We start from the raw sequence: 22,957 nt of genomic DNA, 5'->3' as shown, positions 1-22,957 counted from the left end.
CTGTCTTTTTTACTGCTATAAAGGATGAGTGTCATTTGCTCTTTTTGGGCAGCAGGTAGCATAGCAGTTCAAGCTTACGCTGTTAGAATCAGAGGTTCCGGGTTCAAATACCACCTCCTGCTGTAGTTCCCTTGATTGAGGTACTTACCCTGAACTGATACAGCAAAAATCAGCCTGTTGTATAAATGAGCAAACAACTAACATCTTAACATTTAAGTCACTTTGGAGAAAAGTGTCAAATTAATAAATGTTATCACCCAATTCACTTCACAGAAGATAAATTGGCTCAGTGGCAAAATACAGGGTGTTCACCACATGTGTCCTGGGGCAGAAGGGTGCATTGACTGTCCAAAGCCAGGAAATCCCTGGGCTGTATGGGCCAGAGGGAAAAACACCAGAAGGGGGTTTCTTCTTAATGGTTGAGGTCCGCTTTCTGGATTTCATACTGACACACCCCTCTGCAGTCCCATAATGCCCCTAAACCCCACCTCATCCCACCAGCTGGACAAACATGAGAGTGGTCACCGTCAAACCTCAGAAGTGGTGAGAACAGGGAACTCGGGGAATGAGCAGAAGTGCCAGTTCTAATCCGCACACCAGCGGACAGCTGGACACTGGCGGATTTCCACTTTCCGTTGAGAAGATGAGTGCTGAGACTGAGAGCGCCCCTCCTTTAGTAAATAACGTGTTAGGGGTCAGAGAGCAGACCCTGGAGCAGTAGCTCCAAAACACATGGGAGCACACAGCCCAAATGAGGGTCATGAGGATGTTCCCGAGTTGCAGGATTGTCTAAAAAATTTATATATTACAGTATTATGAGATGACTTCAGTGGCACAATATGAAGAGTCACCAAAATAGCTGAAACTGAATAATAGTTATTCATTATAAATAATTGAAATTATTTATCTCAGTGTGATATTATACATGGAGCTGTGATTTCAGCAAACTTAGAATAGCTCAACCACAAAATGCAGCAGTACCATGGTAAACACTGAGAAAATGTTTCATTTTGTAATAAAGTCTCATTTTCATGCAAATTTGTTTTTCTATTTCAAACTCTTTGCAAATCACTGCTGGTAATTAATTCAGTAAAACTATATGAATAAACATGATGTAGCAACATGATTGGTCATGTGTTTCATGCCAGTGTTTAGGGTCACCAGCGGGTCTACTGGTGTAGACCAACACCCAAATGGACAGTGTATATATAAAGCTTCTGCCTATTCAGGAACTGGAGGGAAATGATGGTCTAGGATGGACACAGACAAACACACACACACACAGAATCGGAAAAAACTGGCAGGGGATGGCTCTGAGCACAACGCATTTGGCAAGTTGCCTGGGCCATCCCCCAAGTTACGAGCAGAACTTCAGCTCCAAACTCAAACACACACAAGCTGCTTGTGCAAAGGCACTTAGTCTGACCTCCCTCCCACACTGACAGGTCCCTCCTGTGTAAGAGGCAGCGACAGCAGCGCCCGCCATTTAAAGGTGCGCGCCGTTGGCTGTTCTGGGGGGGGGGGGGGGTGTCAGGTCATCTGTGGTAAATCACTGGGTCACGGCCTCTGTTCCTTGGATCCCTTCGGTTTCCCCTTAAACACCAAATTACCCAAGAACCTTCCAGAAGGCAAAACTGTCAGGCCAATTTAACACAGCTCTTGCCAACATATCAGTAAAATATATATGGAGAAACATATAAGTGTCAAAACACTGTGCAGACGGGACAGCTGGACACGGCTTCTTGACGCCACTTTCTCAAGCACAACTGCAAACTCGCCTGTAGTCAACGGCAAGAGCAAAAAAGCGGGAAAAAAGAATTTACACCACTGACTGGTACACAAAGAATGAAACGATTCATGTTCCTAACACCTGAAATACAAAGTAGCAGTTAAAGAAAGTAAAATAATAAGTAACAAGTAAATATAATGATAAAAAAAAAAAAAAGAAACAACTGAAATGAGGTTAAAGTGGTATGTAAGAGGCCGTCTCCTGACTCTCGTGTTCTACGTGGAACGGACTGATTGATGGTCCAGATGAACGGAGCACTTTCCATTATGCTCCGTGTGGATCTGGATTTGAAGAACAGCTCACAAGGTTCCTCAGTTCAAAACTAGACACAGCGAAAGGATAAAGAAGGGGGCACCCTCCAAACTCTTCTAAATCTTCTAACAGTTGAAACCGAAGACGACTGACTGCCCACTCTTTGGGAAGCAGAGCATGCTGGGATTGCTGATTGTCTGATGCAAGTGTCTGTGCACAGAGCTCAGGGGCAACCGAGCAACACTGAACCAACAGACGGAGAGAAGGAAGGGCTCCCGGTCTGACAGAATAAGAGTGAGAAGATGCCCGAAGCCCGGGGCGGTAACCCCAGGTGGGGTCAGGAGGCCACCAGGGAGCGCGGTAATGAAGGAAAAAGCGCTGTTTCCTTAGTTTACCCTCTGGCCTGTAATGAGGCGTCCTGACACTAGAAAGGCAGTGATGTGACACATCTGGCAGCAGGCAAATTGACCAGCGATTTTGACGCGTGATTGGCAGCTCTTCAAGGATTCTCTTTTTTCTTCACAGTAAATAAAAGAAGGAGAGAAAAATAGAAATTGCAAGCCAGTGCAGAATGGTAATTGCAAGCAATTTACAGAGAGAACCGAATCAAAAGTATGGGTTCAGACATCACATCATCAACTTGTGAAGTCTTTGTCAGACTGACAGCGATTTAAAAGCAGGAGCGAAGAGAGGGGCTGGCAGGCAGGGGAGGGGTGAGAGGTGGGGGATAAATGTGATGGAGGTTTTGGCTGGTAAATGGCTGGTAAATGGCAAACACACACTGAAAGGAGAATGAAAATAAGACAAAGAAATGGAGGGAGCCGCCATCCAGCCTGTGGTTAGCTTTAATTCCTGCTGCCGATGAAACTCGGAGACGGACGAAAGAGTCACTGAGGGGAAGAGGCAACAGAGAGTGCTTGGTCCATCGGTGCCGAGCAACACTGCCTACGTAGTCTTTGCCTTGCGCAGGGATACCAGAGCCGGGGCTTGAACCTGCAACCTTTGGGTCCAAAGGCAGCAGCGCTAACCACTATGCTACCAGCTGTAACCAGGTCACTGGTGCCGCCCAGGACCTAAACGTACAGGTAGGGTACCAACAACCACATCCAAAGGTTTCACACGCACCTACTTTAGATGCAAACACAAATGCGTTACATTTGACTTCTTGTCCCTGCCAATCCACTTATTCTTCTTTCTTCAAATGAGATAATGTCAATCATGTAATCACTTACCTATCTTAATTCAGTGTAAGCGGGTGTGGGTGTGTGCACAACGTGTGCCGACCCAGCTACCTGCTCGACAGCCATCGAATGCGACGGCGGTATTCTCCGGTATCTTTCATGTGTAACTGCTTACATCAGACAGGCCTGGTCAGTTGCAAAGCTGTAGGAACAAGCAAACCATCTGTTTCCCGACTTGCGAGAAACCTGAAAATGGTCTGAAACACAATTCATTCCCAAAAGTTCGTAAGCAATGAACGTCTTGCACATGCAGGAAGCGTGAATTGTGTAGTCTCATCTCCACCGCTCAGGCTGGTCTCTGACTTCTGTCACTGGTTCATCTGGACCTCTGGTTTCACTGAACTTTGTGTCCGTTGTGAGTTAACACATCTCACAGATTCGCGTGTACATGGATGCTCAGATGAGCAGGTGTTTTTTTTTTTTTTTTTTTTGACACAGAACCGGTGATTACTGTAATGTTTAATAAAAACTCGTGCGATGTACATTGGTTCATGTGGTGGAAAGAAGCAAACTAACTGCACATAAGAATCACACATCTGTATCTAAGTCTCTCTTTCTGCTAACGTAATGCAGACATTGTATTTTCTATGGGATGTACATTGCTTTGGAGAAAAGTGTCTGCTAAATAAAAACATGTAAATGTAAAAAGATGATTCAATAGAAAACTTTTACTGAGGAAAAGCTTTTGACGTGGAAAGAGCTACCGTAAATACTGCTTCACGGCTAATTACGACATTTAACACTGAAAAGTACGAGCATTATGGGAGATTAATACTTGGTGAAATCACCAAAGCCCCCTGTTATCAGCAACTACAACTGACAGCATCTGCAAACAATTACAAAATGGAGGGATTTCAATTGTGCCTCAATACCAAATTCTGTCGTCTACAAATAAAGGCACTAACTATGTCTGGGAAATGAGGATGAAGTGTTTCTGAACAATAACAGTATTTCATCTTATCAGGGCCGTTCCTCTCAGTCGTTCAAAGGGAATAAACCTTGCGCACGACTTAATACCAAAGATGTAAAGGCCACCCGCATCATGAATGCGAAACGGGTTCGAACGGGAGAAAGTTTCCCTTTTCGCTCAGCTCGTTTGCCTCTAAGAGATATTTTTGGAGATGCGATCTCTTGGCACCTCCCACCGCAGGCGGGGAGTGTGAGTTATGAAGAGCATAGGAGATGGAAGGCAAAAACCTCGCAGTGTTCGATTAATGACAAGGGCCACGACCGCAGATGTTCCTCAGCGTAGCCCTGGCTACGTCCAAAGGTACGCAAGGAACCTCGTGGCTCTACTTTCCCCTCCTCGGATCACCAGGGTCGCACTGGAGAAAGGTGACTCCAAGGTCCGTGCTGGTAGAGCTTCACATGTGGGACTCTCCAATGTGCTCCAAGGGCTTAATCTACATGACCGTAATCCCGTTCACGCCTCTCTGGGCCCTGCAGAACCCGAGGTGATAAAATGCACTTTTTTGGACCAACACCAGCACAAGTCCTGAGAGATGCACCTCCCCAAGGGACGGTACACGCGCACGGTATTTCGGTATTTCGCCGACTCTCACCTCCATGTCGGGTGGAAAAACTACCACCACCTTCTTCTTTCCCTGCAAATAAGCTGATTAAAAGGAGGCTGGGTCCTCCCCAGCCCCGCACACAGTCCCAGCCGCCATTCTGTATGAATATTAAGTGCAGGATTTGTGTCTGGGTTTGAAATTGGAAATCACAAGTTTGACTAATCAGCTTTGAGTCACATTGTGTGGAGCCTCGCTGCGATGGGGTGTGTGCAGGGCTGGGCGTCGGGTCAACGCACTTCATTTTTCACTCATTTCCATTCTCCGCCGACCCGGCCGGCTCCCGAAAAACGTCCTTTCGCCACGGATCCGGAAGCTTCCCTATTCACACACCCGGGCAGCTATAAAAAGTTACTTACGACAAATAGCCATACTCTGAAGGAGTATTTTAGTGTGTTCCTGGGAACATTTTACTGAACAGACTCATTAGTTGCTTCAGAGGCCTCCAGCGAGAGGACAGGCGGCGGAAATTACGGAGCCGTGTCGGTCCCAGGTACTGACCGAGAGCAATTTCCTGGAGCCTGTGGTGACAATGTTTTACGCTGCACGCTGGAGCACTGATGTACCTGACATCTCCCAAAATCAACACCAGGAGCGTAGGCCTCGTAGCCTAATCGCAGACCATTTCAACACAACCGTCAAAGCCAACGATGATGTCAAAAATGATCTATTCACTGGGTTTAAAACTGCACCGTGGGTTAGGAATCAAACCATTTGGTCGAGTAGTGCTGCCGGTAGAGCTCTGGCGTGCCCTAAATGGAGCTCAGAAATACCATGTTAAAGCATGAACACAAACCCTTTCATCTTCCAGCCTCGCCCTCTGCAGTTCTGATGGATTAGGGTCTTTGCTGTCAAAATCATTCCTCTAACTGGGTATACTTGCCCTGTGCCACAGTACCAGAATTGCAAATAAACTAGAAAAGCAAAGAAAAACAAAAAATGCAGGTGGCTGAGAACATGACCGACGGGGGGGAAGCCATTACTGAGGCGGTGTGGCGATTCGTTTCGGGAAAAAATAAATAAAATTCAAACAAAAACAACAGACGGGAAGACATGCGTTGTGAAAAATCACGTTATCGTGTTACGTTCACGGTCCAGCGCGGCTGCAGGAAGATGTTCCGATCGCTTCTTGACAAGCATTTCCGCTGGCTGCGCGACACTCGGTCGATCTGCGTTTCGCTTCACTTTCAATTTCACAGCTGCGGCAAACCGACGAAATGCAGCGCTGGTAGGAACAGTGCCGCGTCCTCGCCGGGCGACTCTGACAGGACACGCCTGCAGGAGGCGGTGGCACGGAACGCAAACACCCACCTGAGCGACAGTCGGTCCAAATTTAATCCGGCACAGAGCACCGAGGGCACAGAACATATGTAGTACCTGTATATGTGAACACGTTCAACCCGAGAGAAAACGAAGACGGATCTTGAGGGAAAGGAGCACAAGGATGCAGAGAAAGCAACCTAGTTGTTAATTGATACCCAGAGAAAAGCTAAAACTGAGACATTAACCCTAGAATATGAAACAGAGGAGCCATTTGAAAGAAATTTATGAAGGCGGCAAGGAGGGCCTTGTCCAATTCTTCATTTCTTATCGCCGCCAAGAGAGTAACGGCTTCTGCGGTGCCTACCTAGGAGGTGCGCTTACCCGCATCGCAGCTGTTACGCTCACCTGTCCTTCCAGCAGTTATGGTAAATGATGAGGAACATTCGAGGGAGGAGGGGAGGAGGTGGCGGCGCTCGGTTACAGCGCAATATATTCCCGAAACAAGGCGGTGGAGGGGCTACCCTGGGCTGGACAAGAACCACAGAGGAATTCAGCAAAGTGCGTTTCGACTGCGTCGGCGATGAGAACATCCTCACTTCCATCGAAAAGACATAAAGTGAGCAAGACTTCTGGCTCCGCAAACAGACGTGACTGCACATTACATCACCCCGGCTATTAAAAGACAGTCGCACCGGCGCCAACCTCGAATGCAAACTTTAAAGCAGTTTGATGTCATTTAAAAGCTGCCGAAGCCCCCGCCTGTTTAATGAGCTACTGTGTGGAATCCCAGCTCTCGCTCCGGGTCTCCGACATCCGCCGTTGCCCGTGTAATTGTGCGCCGAAGCCCCGGCAGAGCGCAGGGCAGAACGTAGATCTCGAGGCCGAGGCCACCCCGGAACGGGTTCGCTCAGCCGCATCGGTCGCCACAGGTCCCGCGCCGCACCTTGAGGAGGTAACGCGAAGCCAGAGCTGTGTTCCGCTCATAAACGGCAGCACACAAAGCAGGTCACTAAACATTAATGATCTTTGTTCTCCATTTGTTTTTTAAAAATGAAGGCATATACCTCTCCCACAGCCGCGGCGGCCCGCATCCTGTAGGAGAACGAAATGCGGGACCTTGCGATCTGTCGCTCCGTCTTGCAATTTTCAAACCTTTCATTTCTCTCCATGTTAATTATGGGAGGTTTACAGTGATCCGATTTTCAGTTTGGACCTTTTTCAAAATGCGACAGGGAGAACAATGAGGGGCCTGACAATGAGCGCGGATACCTTGCCTGAAATAGCAGAGTAATGCCATTCTTTTGGCTAATCGTCCCGGCTTCTTGGCAGGACGGAGAGCTCGGACAAATTTAATTACGTTCCTGTGTTTTTGTTGCAGCTGAAGATTAAAACCAAGCCCTTGTATGTGCCAGAGTGTTACATAAAACAAGAAAGGACTGACAATCTTGCATAACAAGAGAATTACGGGTGCAGAAAACTATTAGAAGAAGCACATGTTGTTTAATACCCAGAAGGCTTAGAGGCTGCCGTCGAGCTGTACATGCCGTACATGCTGTACATGCTCCTGATGCGACACCGCTGTACTGTGACACACGCTGCTTGTCAGATGCGAGTAAAGGTATGGTGGCGCTTCGCATCGCTCAAATATCTTCAGTACAGCAGCTCCTTCATTGAAACACACAGCAGGGATCACTGCCCGGCATCTTATAATGGGGCTCCTCCCCATCGCACTCGGACAAAAAAAAAAAAACCGAGCCAGGGTGTTTATGGAAATCAGACTGAAGATGATCAGACTACAGAGAACATCCTTAAAGTTGGTCATCTCCATTGTATTCCGCACCACCCTGCAGAAGGACGGGGCGTTCCATATCGTGTGAGAGCTCAGCTCATTATAGTGAATGAAGAAAAAAAACAATCCATAGCCGAGCCCTGGGCATCATGGAGGAATTCTGTTTTAGTGGTCAGGAAGTCATTGGCGGAAAAATCTGGAAAACTGGACTCCCTAAGGCAGCTAATCTACTGCTACATTTAACCTTTTTTACTGAACCCTGTCCCTCCAGGAGAGGAATGCCTGGTTCTGTAGCAGGCAAATGCCCCGGTGACACTTAGGAGGGGGGCTGGTACCTACTGCAACCAGAGGAACAAACTCCAGCGACAGCCAGTACGGTCAACAGAAGGGAGCATGTAGGGAAGGGGCTTTGAACACAATTAAATCCCTACAGCCAGAGGACAAGAAATGTATTCGCAGCACTGAGCCCCTTGAGTAGGGATCTACAGGCCTTCCTTGGGTTTTCCCACACAGGTTGATTTGACGGAGCAGGTGACCATCCCAGACCCTACATGGGGCAGCAGGTGGCACAGTGTTTACAGTCACCGGTTTCGGACTCAAGTCACAGGTTCAAATCCCACTTCCTGCTGTACTGTATCGATCAAGGTACTTAGACTATATTAAGACAGTAAAAATTACCCTGCTGTACCAATGCATAACTCACCACAAGATTAAAACAAAGTTGCGTAGGGGAAAACTCAGATAAATAAAAGTAAATGCCAAGGCCACTTTAGAACCTCCTAGTTCAGTTTAATTCCCTCTTTATTGTCACTATATAAGCACAACAAAATTCAGTTTCTGTAGCTGCCAAAGTGAGATGCAACATATAAATATTAAACACAGTATGGCAAGAAACCAAAACATTAGAGTTAAACACAAACTAAACAGCAGAATAAATAATAAGAGCGAATATAAGAGGAGTTTAACACCCAGAGCTTTCGGTGCATACAGTGCAAATCCCTCACAGTCTAAGTCCATAAAGGGTTCAATTAAATAAGAATTTAATGCAAACCTCTGCAATAAACTGAAAGAGGTGGACAATTGATGAAAGCCAGCAAAAAAATAAGCAGTGATTTTAGATACTGCACACAGAGGGGACTGCGGTGCTAGGCGTAGCGACATCCCCGTGCTCCGAGATCGCCCGGCCCCTCGTAAGCCCGCCTTTTCCCGAAGGCGCTATTTTGGGAACCACACACCTAAATTGAAGCTCGGGATGTTGGCGATGGGATCCGTAAAATTGGGTTACAAAATTAGGTTACCCGTCATGCAAAAGCTGTCAGCAACAATGCAGAGGGACAGCTGTCTAAAAATGATGCGGCGACTCCGTGGCCTACAAACACACCGAAATGAACACCTCCAACACGGTCACATTTCAAAGCAGGTGTAACTCTTAATAACTTCAAAATTCACAAAGAGAAAGCACTGGTAAAAACAGAGCCTGCCGAATGTGCCTTTCCCACAGCATACTGTCATCATTATAAATTACAGTTTCAGGGGCGAAAAAAAAACATGGTGATGAAGAAGAGAAGAAAGTGTGTTCTGTAAGTGGAACAGACCCATGAGAGTCAAGGTGTGGAGAGAAGATGGTATGAATAAAGCACGTGGAGACAACGACCCTACAGGTGTATCTCTGTCCATGAAGTCAATAGTCAACATCAAGCCTATTATGCTGCTGTCTACACTCAGTCAAATATTTCAGCTCTTTTTCTGTAATGCACACAGAGGGAAGTACGGTACAGGGGACACACTAAAATGTGCCAGCCAAACGGAAGCACTGTGGACTATGCAATGGGACATGGGTTCGATCGCCAAGCAGTCTGCGTGGAGCTTGCATGTTCTCCTTGCGTTCTAGTATGCTTCCCCCAGGTGCTCTAGTTTCCTTGCACAGTCCAAAGACATGTGTTTCACTGCACTGGTGACTCTAAACTGCATATTTTGTGTGTCTGTGTGTGTGTGAGACACTACTCTGCTGTACAGATGCATGAATAACTGTAGGCAGTTAAGCGCAGTGCATCTAATACCGCGAATCACCCTGGATAAAGATGTCAGTTAATCTATAGTAATAACAACAATACACTGCTTTGGAAGAAGGTGTCTGCTAATGAATAAATGTGAGTGTAAACCACACTGAGAGCAGAAGCAACAAGTGAAAAAGCTCCATCCACCTGTAGAAGCTATGGACACAAATGGGCCTGCAGCGGTTGTTGGAGACACTGTGAATGCAGTATCCCGGGTTCGATGAAAATTACACAATACCCATCAACTCCCCGCAAAGCAACTGGAACACATGACACTGGTGGGTTTTAATTTAACACCTCACTGTGCTTCAAAATTTATTTAGGCTTCCAATTTATTTCAGGAACAGTTACTCAAGTCCTTTCGTCGACGACATCTTCGCTCCGTTTAAGGCTTTGTTTTGTGAACCTAACAGCACGAGGGAGGACTAAAAAAGCTGCTGTATCATCATAATGAGTGGTTTCGGTTCTGTGGAAGACAGACGGGAGAGCCGTCAGAATGTGTGGGTCAGGATTAATTCTCTATTTAGTCTCGCTGATTGTGTAGAATTAATAGCCTTTCGGTTCACTACTCTGTCAATTTGGACTGGGCCAAATTCAAATGTGATTCTTCCTTTATCTGCAAAGTAGGCGCAAGCAATGCAGTTGACATCCCTTTCATCTCCTGCTGGAATTTATTACTTCTTTCAGGCGCTCATTCAAAGAAATTGGAAAAGAGGGGGAAAAAAATCATATATAATCATAAGAGCCTGCCGTCCATGAAACACAGCGCTGGAATTCTGCTGTTGGGATGTTTACCTTCCTAAACGAATGTAATGGTACAAACAGATGCAATAAATTGCTGCCACACACTGCAACTCTGGGCGCACCTCCCACAGGGCCCACACGAAATGGGGAAAAATGAGCAAAGACGGGGAATATAAGTCAGCCGCTGTGCCTCCCAGATACAGGTCCTATCAGAACGTGAGGTGCAGATAAGCGGGACGTACATTCGGCGGCACGTCGAGGCCTCTGCTTATCGCCGAGCTATCTGTGCAGCCGAGATCTGCCTTGGCATTCGGGTGACCCATCCGGGGGGACGGGAGGAGCGGCTTGAACCAGCTGGGAAAACGTCTGCCGATGTTATTTAAAGCCTGCGAACTTGGCGACACGGACAAGTAAAGAAGAGCATTACTGCATAAGCTATAAGTCATAACAAAAAAAATGTCACGAAAGCCTCAGAAATGGTGGGAAAACTCTGTGCAAATAATAACCCCTTTAAACGTTTGTTTTGCTTGGCAGGCACTGTGAAAACACAACCCCGGCCTGAATTCGAGGCAACGTCAAACAACAGAAAATACGTCCTGCCGCAGTAAGTAATGGAAATATAAGTGTAATTTATTACCGTTGCAGAGCCGCAATTAACATAATCTAAACAAGTCTCATTAAGAGCACATATCTCTTTCTGTACAGGAGAAATATTAGTTTTCCATTCCCTTGGGCTCGATGAGACAGGAGATTAAAAGCTTGCAAAGCACAAACACATGCAATCATCTTTACAAGTTCATTTATTTGCAAATGAATTATTAAGAAAATAAATTTGCACTGTCGAAAGCAGCCACTCAAGACGTTCGCAAATTTACAGTGTGCAACTTCCAATTCATGCAGTTAAAAGTCCAGTTACAAATTTTTTAGGTGTGAACCAAATAGTAGGAGTCAGCAGGTGGCATCCTTGTTAGAGCTGCGACCTGAGCATTTGGAGTTCACTGGTTCGAATCCCAACCCCTGGTGTAGTACCCTTGATCACGGTACTTCCCCTGAATTAAGAGAGTAAAAAGCACCCTGCTGTATAAATAGGTAAATTATTGTAGGTTAAGAACAAGTCGCTTTGGAGAAAAGTGCCAGGTAAATTAATTCAAATGTCATGTAACTGCAGCAGCTCTGCAGAACAAACACTCAAACTGCAAAAAGTTTTAAAAACAGGTGACATTAGGGTTGCACCTCGATCTCTCGATATGATCTATTACAATGATAAAGGGTTTTTTTTTTTAAAAAAAAAAAAAAAAAAAGTCACTGGATTTCTAAAACAGCTGTTTAAAAGGTGACCAGCATTACTTTCAGAGATGCAGTTAATGAGCAACTGTGTTCAGAAGGTACATCGAAGGTACAACCAGAGTTCAAAAAGGCTATAGGATCTGTGTGTTTATTGTGTCCTTCACACAAAACGACATCGCTCGACTTTCACTAGGGTACCAATCGATCGCCACTCTACTCCTGTATCAGTATGTGGAGAGACTCCCGATTCTACGGCTGACTCTCATTGCGCTATGATGCCACGCCTGAAACATTCTCCCAAGAGCTTTACGGCACTACTTGGTCAACACATGCACCCAAGAAGCCTCGTCCTTTGTGTCCTTGCGGTAAAGGGGGGACAGTGTGTCATCTGTATGACCCGACCTGGGACGAAGCAGGCGTGAACCTCAGGACCCCACGGGAGCCCAGGGCAAAGTGCCGTCTGAGGGAGATGCTGCTAATGCTGGCAGACAGCTGTGAGAGGCTGCGGTCGAGGTGTGAAGAGCGTTTCTCGCAGGAGATCATCCCCTGTTGCTCCGTGAACGAGAGCACGGAGCCCATCTGCACCAGGGCTCAGGCACCGCCACCCCCGTCACCCAGCCATCGCCCTCCGGAGATGTTTCCTACAGCGTCACAGCAGACACAAACACCAGCTTGACCTTTTCAAGCCACTCAAGATGTAATAAAAATTCAATAATACCAATAATCCAATTTCAAAATTCGACAACAACCACATTTTTATATCTAGATAGAAAAAATCGTTCCACTACAATCCTGCCCGTTCTTCATAACTAGTCCTAACCTGCTCAATTCTCCATATCACCTGATTTTCGAATTCAAGGGTACGAGAGCTGGATCTCCCAACACCTGATGTCCACTTTTAAGAACCTCCTACCAGCAGCACAGGGGTTCTTTACATACACGCTGCCAGACACTGAGGCTTCTCTAGCACTGATTTACACTTCTGGTTACAGTTCTGTTTGCACCCATTACAGTGCTGAGTCATGCTGTAAATTCCGGCAGTTTCCCAGAATTCTAAGGACCTCCTTGGCTTGTCTGTGTGGATGACATATGGATATTATGACTTCTCCATATCCGTGTACCAACAGACTAAGTTTAAAGGACTCATATCAAAATCCCAATAAATACACCCACCCTCGTCAAACACGTCATTCCACATTTAACCTCTACAAGGTGTGGTCACACCCTGACGATGCTTCCAGCAAGAGAAGCGAAACGCTGGAACCAATGTCCCATACGCGGAGTAATCCAGAAGAACAAAACCTCCAGTCAGTTTAAAGGACTCCTTTGACACATTCAAACACTGTTCATAAAGCAAATTCACACACTGTCACACGCATTTAGAAGAGCGACAATAACCATGGCAATCACCTTTTTGCACATCCTGTATAAAGCAGCACTGATCCTATAGTGGGGAAAGACAAGGAAATGTACCCAATAATAAATAAGCCAATAACTTTTCAGTGTCTATGAAAGTGACAGTATATGTACAATGAATGGAACGGTAACATTGTGATTCTCCATCAGGTCAAAAACACACAGTCAGACACATCAAGAAACTATTTAATCACTTGTTATGGTAAACTCAGCAGACAATTTCAGTGGTGCAAATGTTCTTTCCCATGTCTGAGGAGATCATGAAAGCATTTACAGTTATGAGAAACACTGCAGTATGTCAACTCCACATTTGGTGCTGTACATTGCGTCGACCTTCAGGGCAAAAATAAAACCTGAGAAAATATTTTGAAAGTGCACTTGCAATTTTCCGTGAGATAAGGTGTTTGCTACTCGCGTCTTTATGAGCAATCGGCCGGCATGTTTTAGCCCCACAATTACACAGATCTACTCTGATTGCGGTACTTTGGAAGCCAAGTGCTTTGGGAAAAACACATCACAATGTGTATTTAGTCAGCTGCAGACTTGCTTCTTTTTTTGAACCAAAAGAAATTAGGAACGGAAAACAAAAGGAAAAAAAGATTATTTTACTTGTATGAAGTGGGCAGTTCCGGGGGAGACACCTCACCTCCCCAGCCCCCGTGATCCCTGGAAGAAAGCTGCACACGTGGCGGTTCGGCTCGGGGCCGCGGCCCATACGGCCACCAGTCCTAGTGGAACATCTGCTCACCTCCGCTCTCCAAGGGCCACAAAGCAGAGCATTAAATGTGTGTGCAGATGGCAGGAGAGATCGGCTGGCCGTCTTCGTGCGTTCGGCCATAAGGCTCCTTGTGCCACAAGCGGGTAGTGCAAAACCTAATTTCGGAAAGATAAGTACAAAGGGTAATGGACAAAAAGCTTGGGAAGACACAAAATCCATATAAGTATGACATGTTTGAAATCCCAGTAAGTGTACCATTACTTTGAAGGCAAATCAAATATGAATTTCGTAATTTAAATAAAAGACTAGAAATGTATTAATAAAATACAAATCTTTATTTCAGGTGCCAGCACAGCTCTGAATAAAGGAGGAGACACTGATTTTAAGACCACCCTGAACACACAGCTAGCTATTCCACACCCTGTTTAAGGCTATTTCTGATTTGCATTAGCAGCCCTGAAAATGATCATGGACTTAACCAGTACAAAAAAAAAAAAAAAAAAAAAGAGGCAGAAATGTATTATGAAACCATCACATAAATGTTGGATCCACCACCCCTCTTCCTCTCTCTCTCTGGGCTGCTGGTGGGGAAACACCACAGAGGTCATATGATAATCACCAGATGGCTACAGTAACAGTATCCTTTTCAAGAAATGGGAAATAATACTAATTATTGTGTTTTTGCACCACAGAGCTGGGGAGGGGGCACTGGAAAAGGTCCCAGGAGTCAGAATGTGTAAACAACGGGTGATGGTTATAAGCAGGGCCATGGTGCTCTGGGTGGAAAAGAAGCAGCTTTATTTGGGGTACACGAAAATTATCAAATTATTATTAAAAACCATCACGCTGGACGCCCGCAGAGTACCATCCACTTCCTGAACAACGGACACTCCCACCCCCTATGGCAATGTTTCACATCAGCTTGGAGGGAAATACATGCTGGGAAAAAATGAAGTCAATAAAATAACCTCCTCCAAGTGTGATGAATTATAAAGAGCTTCAGAGAGAGTCGGGGGGGACACATTTATCTGACTCCGCCCCAAGCAGAGGAAACTCTGGACTCGCATACCTGGCAAGTTTAATAGCTCCGCCCCAAACCTGTTCACTTTGAGATTCGCACTTAGGTTCTCCCACTACTGATTGTCATAAGAAGCTCACGTTCTTAAAATACATTAAAAGCATCTGATAAAATCAACGCTCCACCACCCTAAGAGCCACACAAGGCTGCCGTAACAAACTGAGATAAGGAGAATTTGAAGGGTTACCTCAACATCAGAACCTTCCGCACAAGCTGGTAATTTAAAGTCACCGGACGACGACACACACTCATCCTTCCTCCCTCCCTCCCTCCCACACACACACACACACACACACACACACACACAACAAAGACCATTCAGAGTTGACCTGCACTCGGACATCCCGATCAGGTTTGTGTCCCAATAATCACTGAGCAACAAGTTGTGCTTTATCAGCACAGACCCGTTCTAATGGAAAAAAAAAAAATGAAATATAAAAAAATTAAGGCACTTCATATCACGTGTAGTACATTTACATTTACTCATATAACTGGCGCTTTCCTTCAAAGTGACTCAGAATGCTAAGCTACTTGCAGTGATTTATCCATTTGTACAGCTGAGTAATAATAGCTGCAGCGATGCTTTAGGGCCAATAAAAATGCACATATATTCTTTTTCCTGAAAGCAGTTAGTGTATCTAATGAGGCAGATGGAGAATTTGGAATGAAACATCAGTCGTGAAGGTTCGGGAAGCCCATCCACGTGGGTAGAATTCACAAATACTTTTAAAGAAAAAGCTGACCTTGACTGACAGGCATACAGGTGCTCCTCAAGTTATGACATATACAACTGACATACAACTTATGACCACCCGGACTTGCGGTGGCCTTCCCATGAAACTCTTTCAAGCGCTGATGTTTGCTTGTAACGTCAAAGGACGAACGCTCAATCTGCCGTACGATAACATCCGTATTTGTTATTGTCTGAGTCTCAGACAGTGTTTGGGTAACTGTGCTTTGTTTACAGTACTCTTTGTTTGTAATTTCCCTCCAGTTAGTTTTTACTTAAAACATCCATCAAAAAAAGTGAGTGTTCTTGTGGTGCTGAAAAGAAAAAGCAAAAGACAATTTAGATGTAGAAACGAAACTGAAAATGATGGCACAGCGGGTTTGGTCGGCTCACGCGCTCTGGTGGGTCTGGGGTTCGAGTCCTGTTTGGGGTGCCTTGCGACGGACTGGTGTCCCGTCCTGGGCGTGTCCCCTCTCCTTTCGGCCTCGCGCACTGTGCTGCTGGGTTAGGCTTCGGTTCGCCGCGACCCTGCTCAGGGGCCTTGGATGCCACACAAAGAGGTTTCAGACTGTGTGTGTGTGTGAGAGATGATAGTGCAGCATGAAAATATAATACTATAATTATGATATAATTATATATAATACTGTACTGCATTTATATTGAATAATGCGGAAAAAATATTGTGTCATGGGGGATTTGAGACACGCGACAGGTCTGTCAGAACGGAATGCTGTGGTAAATCGAGAACCACTGGTACTGGTTGCAGCTCCTGACGCGAGACCTTCCAAGAGATTCACTAGGGCCTTGGATGCCACACAGAGCGCCGGAGGCGTTCCTCAACAAAAGTTAAAACGACGGCAACGGGAACCAACTTCGGATGACGGCGAGTGCTCCCATTTGGCGGCGGCGGCGGCGGCACGAGGCAGCGCGCACTCGAAATGCTGCCACGTTCTGGCTTGCAGAATTTTAAATCACCCAGGTTCTATTAAGTTTAATTTCAAAATGCAAATCAACGTCCGCGTTTGCTTTTCCGTGTCGATGGAGTAACTAGAAGGACGAAATTGATGTGAGCAACGTGCGACTGTTTAGAATATGAATTCATTTTAAGCTGTTTAATGTTATTAATACAAACGACAAGCCTGCGAGCTAAACGCAAATTAATGCAGATAAGTCCGCAACAATTCAAACCATCCACAATGAGTGTATTTTAGTGAGACAGCCATGCACAAACATACCCGGCAATTGACTCGAAAAATATAAACAGTACCGGGAGGCATATCGCGTACAAATACACACTCCTGTTATTGCTATGAAACGAGGTGGGGTACAAAACAAAGTGAAATTAAGAGACCGCAGACTGCAGTGTCTCCTTCTACCAAAAAGCACCAGCGGGACATGTGCACAAGGCAGGAAGAGCCCCGCTGCCCTGTAAACGCACATAAAGGGAAGGGCGAGAGAGCACAAGGCCACAGCGGCGACGACCAACAGCGAGAAGTAACAGGAGGAGCAAGTCGGCATCAGCGTTTCTCCACACAGTACTTAACATTTGTCAAGATGACAGTTTCTGGAAAGTTGCAGGGTAAACAGCGTGAAATTAGATCATGAACTCCTTACAGAAACAAGAGCCAGTTTAATGAGTGGAGAAGAGAGTGGCGAACAGCGAGCCGTGACTGATCAGGTTGAATAAGCTGGTTGACCCCAATAACGCCCACCTGTCCAAACGAGTCCTGCTAATGACACGTCCGTTGATACAAGGGGCTCACACCTTCGACAGGAGACACAGGACACCCCCAAGAACGGCGCCCGCAGCGTACGAGCAGAAGGTGGCGTGCCGAATGACACAGCGCCATGGATAAGAGTCGCTCGCCATAGTAACCGTAACCGAGGGCAACGTGTGACATTAATTACCGCCACCTAGACAGTCCGTTGACCTGCAGACTTAAACCTGCCGAACTTTCGGCTGAAGCTGGGTTACTTTCAGGCCAAGACTCAAATGATTCGGTGAAGCTGAAGGGATTCACCGAAATGAATGCTGAGAAAATCATTTTATAGCTATCTGCAAAGTAATGGTGCGTCTGCTTGCAATTACATTCTTCATGTGGCCAAAATTTCAGAAATTCCTGTTTTGTCTTTGGAGAGAAATAAAGTCCCATATACTGTAGAGTCTCATGAGCCCTGCAGGAGAAACAATAGGATAATCATTCCACACACACACACACACACACACACACACACACACACACACCATGAGCAGAGCACAGCTGCACATTATGGGCTTAGTTGTAAATATCATATGATCATTTCAGAGAATCGTAAACTTGGATTCTGGGCTTCGTACTTGTCAGATTAAAGATCGCACATATATAAATTTCCATCTCTCTCTACAAGTGGATTTTTTTTCTGTTTTGCAAAGACTAACGGATTACAACTTGGAAAGGAGTGTTTCAACAAATCAAAAACTGACACTGAAGGCCAAAAACATCAGAGAATCAGCTACAGGAAGGAAAAAATCTGAGTACTTTCTCCCCAGGTACTACAAGTTTTATATGGAATTTAATTCATGCATATGTATGCACAATCCTGCTTGAGGCGCCTTGTGATGGACTGGTGTCCCGTCCTGGGTGTGTCCCCTTCCCCCTCCAGCCTTGCACCCTGCGTTGCTGGGTTAGGCTTCGGTTCGCCGCAACCCCACTCGGGACAAGTGGTTTCAAACTGTGTGTGTGTGTGTGTGTGTGTGTGTGTAAGAGAGTGAGATAGTTGGGAGGAACAGAATCACTGAGCTCCTTGCCATGTTCCAGACGAGTGCTGCGAGTTGTACGGAAAACCGCACAGGGAGCTTCCTGAAGATGTTCTGCATTTTAGTCACCACAAGGACTTTCTGACACAATTGTGCAATTAGATCATATGACAACACAGAGAAACTCAAGAGAAAAAGCTAACACGGCTGTCGCTGTAACTTTAATGTCGCGAAAGCAGTTCACTGTGCATAATTCAAAGAGCCACTGAAAATGAAGGAGACCAAAGCTCCAACAAACACAAATTTGTTTTAAACGTTTCAAGTTTTTTTAAGCTTTATATAAAACTCCTTTTTTCACTTTTATACCGATGTGTTTATATGTACTGTGTTATGAGAGAAAAAGCTAAAGTGGTCACACCTGATCTTTACTGTCGGGTTCCAAAGCTGCCAATCAGCTGTGGGTCCCAGCGATGCAGGTCCAAGCGCGGTACGGGTCTTTGTTACCTCACTGCCACATCTTACCCCTGCACAAGACTCATGTGTACGCGGAAGGGCTAATGTTCCCGTATGGCACTGACCACTTCAATAACCCATCACTTTCCTCAATAAAAGGCCAAAGAGGCAGTGCTGCAATTTATATCCGGTCATAAATGTTCTGCAGATCTCCCGTGGGTTCAGATTTGTGTGGATTAGAGCCCTGGGACCTCAAGTAATGAATCCACACAAAGGCCGGGAAGGGGGCGGAAAGACTCGCCGGCCAATCGTTACGTTTATCAGCGGCCTATAGAGCCCCGAGCATCTGGGCTGCAGCGTCTGCATGCGATAACAACTCTCAGATTATTTTATTTATTTTTTTACCTGAGGATACTTAGCTGTAGCATAAACAAACCCTGCGCTCATGGGAACATATCGACTCCTGTCCAGCAGACGCCAGTTTCGATGGAAGATAACCTTGTCATCCTCAGCCAATGCCAACCGTGGCAGTGCAGCGTGCAGGTTCGAGGGCGCTGCGGGTACGACCCGGGGGCGGGTTTAATAACCTCGCGGAGCCCCGAGAAAAGGTCACGGGCACACGGTGAGCGAAAGGTGCTCCTTGTCGAACCCGGTAATTAACACAGCTTTACTGCAGCACAACCCAGCAGTCAGACAGAATTACTCCATGACGGAACAATCATCTCACATGATATCGCAAAGGATTCATAACGAGTAAAAACTAAACACAGGCAGTTTGAAAATACTGCAAGAACGAAGAAAGGAGAATAAGAATGGCAGAAAAGGAGAATTCAAAGGAAAGGCTAAAAGAGGAGGACGCCGTAGAGACATGTACACGGTATATGGACGGAGACAGAGACATTTCTGCTCCCGCTGGTGCGTCGATGTGTCGGCTGTGTTCACGTTTGTGTCGAAAGCGGGGCGCTTCGGGGAACGCTGGGCACGTCGCGCTCTTTGACACATTCGCATCGACACAGGCACCAGCAGGGAAGTACGATCCTGAAGGAGTGTCTGCTCATAACGGCGTGTTTCTCATCTTTCTCAAGTTCCCCAAACACAAGGAATCACTGAGAACACTGTAACCCCCCCCCAAACCCCACATGAACATCGCTTTCAATACATAGCAACACACTCGTGGAGTGACAGCCAACCCCCTTTATTTTACTTGACACAAGAGGGGAAATATCATCTATCCAGGTAGTCTGGAGAATATATAAGAACTTATTTGTCTTCATGATTAATATTTAAACTGATCTCAGAAATACAGTAACATTCTTTCCTTTGTGCAAACAGGGAGGATTCAATCAGCCGTGTTCTGAGCATCGCCTGACAAGGCGCGTGAAACAGAAGGAAGGCTTCAGAGATGATCCAGGATAATAAAAAAGAGACTTGGTGTTATTAAATTTTCACACCTCGAGACTTATTGATGGTTTACACTGCTGGAAGAGCTGCTCGCAAAATGCACACAGGGGAGGCAGGGATAAAAATGCCTTATATTTTGTCTGCACTGGAGGGTTTGAGCTTAAACAGAGGAAGGAGCAGGAAAAAAAAACAAGGGCCAACGGTCAAAAAATATAAGGTGCCGCCCCCTACCTGTCCCCAGAAGGAGGAGGATGTCCGTTGCGGGACTTGTTCACTTGCGCATAGAGCGTCTCCAACGTATGCTCGTCTTCCCTGGGGCTGCGTGGCCGGTTCGGCAAGGCGGGGCTGTGGCTGCTGTCCGGCGAGGAGTCGAAGGGTCCGATGCCGGCGTAGAGGTGCTCCTCCTCCGACCCGAAAGAGCGGCCGAAGTCCTGGATCTCAGCGTAGTCCCGCTCACGGGCCTGCCTCTCGCGAATTTCTCGCATTTTTGCTTGGATTCTGCAGAAGAAGAGACAGAAGCCGACAGTAAATCTCAGATCGTTGCTGAGAAAACACAAATATGCAGCACAGAAGCCCACAGGTGGCCCCGCCCCCCACATCAATATGTAAGCTGAAAAAATGTGTTAAACAGGATGTCGCTTTAGATGAAATCACTCGCTAGGCAGCAAAATATTACTTTCAAAAATCCCACTGTGTGATGAAACCACGAAACAGTTACATGGGAAGCGGTGGATCGCGTGTCTATTTTCGAGTCAGCGGAGAGAAGGACCTCGCACAACACACTCTTTCGAGCATTGCTCGTCGTTATTTTTCCAAACGCCGGCTCAAGCCTCCTCCCGAAAGTTGGTAGCCATTTTCCCAGCATGCCCCCGCATCTGTTTTCGTTTAACAGAAAAAAAGGCGCACAACGTGGCGACGTTGAGATCGGTGCCGGATGGTAGCGGGAGATCTCCCCGAACGGAGCCGAAAGAGCCGGCCTCGCGCGTCCTTCCAGCCACAAAGAAACGGGGCCTGTCTGATGTGTCTCCGGGAGCCCTTTAGCCTGGACTCCTTCACATTCCTCTGCTGCGCCGATTCTCATGCACAGCGGAGCCATTTACAGTCCCATTTATCCCATCACACACCCCACCCTGCCTTACTGAAGCTTTGAATGGAGGAGGCCCACCTTTGACGATGATCACTTGGTCCCAGGGGACTGAGCAAAAGCCACACGGCAGAGGTGGTGGTGCAGATGCAGTGGCATTGCTGAGGATGGAGGGATGCACCCTGTGGGGGGCCCAGGGAAGGGAGTCTTGTAGCTGCCCCCCGTGGTTCGAGATGGGCCAGGAAACAGATCAGCCCCTCCCCCCTTGACCTCCTGATTCACTTTTCCTGGCTCGCAGAGGGATGAGATCCCAGCCGCTGTCCTGGAAACGGCCGCCCCCGCTGGGGGTCCCAAAGACGACAGTGCGCCGTACCTCCTACGTGGCCCCATTTCAAACACTGACTACGCTGGGACTGTGTGAGAAATCTGTACAAATGCAAATTTGTACAAATTCCGTGCATTTAAAACATTCGCTCCAATTTGCATTCATTAGTATTATAACTTCCACATTGAAAAAAAGCACTTTTCTAAGAACGAGTATTATTTTATCTGTGAATGAGAGAAGTAAAGGGTGCGATATTAGTAACGTAACATTTCTGAAAGCCACCCTGCGCTCTCGTGTCCCCATTCCACATGTGCTTTAAATGCACCGCTCTTGTTAATTCCATGCTTGCACTCTCTGTTTTCCAGCATAATGTCTATTTCAAGAACACAAGACAAAACCGTATCCAAATTAAGGGCTATTGTTAGGAGCTGAAAAACCACCCTCACAAAACTCATGTCACATCACTGCCAGTAAGACAAGAAGATGTTATGACAAGTTTACAAGGAGGGGAAAAAAAGGGAAGAAATCAAAGCCTTCAGCGTTTCTTCAGCAAAATCTAATTCATAAGAGCAACGTCTGCACTACAACGAGATAATGGCTTCAGTGAGACGGCAGACAGAAGGAGGCCTCGTCCCCGGTGCCTGGAGCAAATTAGCTCGAACCTTTTCAACAGTGGCTTTTACGTAGCCCCTGGTGGTCAGCTGAGGGCTCACAAACTCGGTGCTCCGACTACATTCGGCATCTCCGTCGCCGCTTCTTTTTACGGCGAGATGCCGGAATCAAAGTCGAACCAAATCGAAACGGTTAAGGGCACAAGACAAGCGTGACATCGATGACGCAAGGAGTCCACTTTGGTGCTTTTCCAGTAACTTAGTAAAAGGCAAAAAAAAAAAAAAAGGGGGGGGGGGGGGGGGGGGCAGGGACGTTACTTGCGCATGTGTCACTGTGGATTAATTTAATGCCCTGGTTGGGGCCACAGATGCCGGCTAAGGTCCCATGCCGCATTCTACCGTCGCCTAACA

The 22,957-nt window shown here is 46.5% G+C and overlaps 1 protein-coding gene across 8 annotated transcripts in view; it reads right to left on the bottom strand.

The window, feature by feature from the left end:
- Positions 1 to 22,957, bottom strand: part of pard3aa (par-3 family cell polarity regulator alpha, a) — a 318,437-nt gene that overhangs the window by 47,522 nt on the left and 247,958 nt on the right. For all 8 annotated transcript variants that reach the window (XM_029246101.1, XM_029246104.1, XM_029246099.1 and 5 more), the window contains one exon: positions 20,758 to 21,024. In XM_029246101.1, the coding sequence (XP_029101934.1) occupies positions 20,758 to 21,024 (267 nt within the window). The remainder of the gene's footprint in view (positions 1 to 20,757; positions 21,025 to 22,957) is intronic.

The sequence above is a fragment of the Scleropages formosus genome, chromosome 19 (assembly GCF_900964775.1).
Source record: "Scleropages formosus chromosome 19, fSclFor1.1, whole genome shotgun sequence".
Lineage (NCBI taxonomy): Eukaryota > Metazoa > Chordata > Actinopteri > Osteoglossiformes > Osteoglossidae > Scleropages > Scleropages formosus.
Note: the sequence above shows the minus strand (reverse complement) of the source record. Positions and strands in the feature narration are given on the sequence as shown.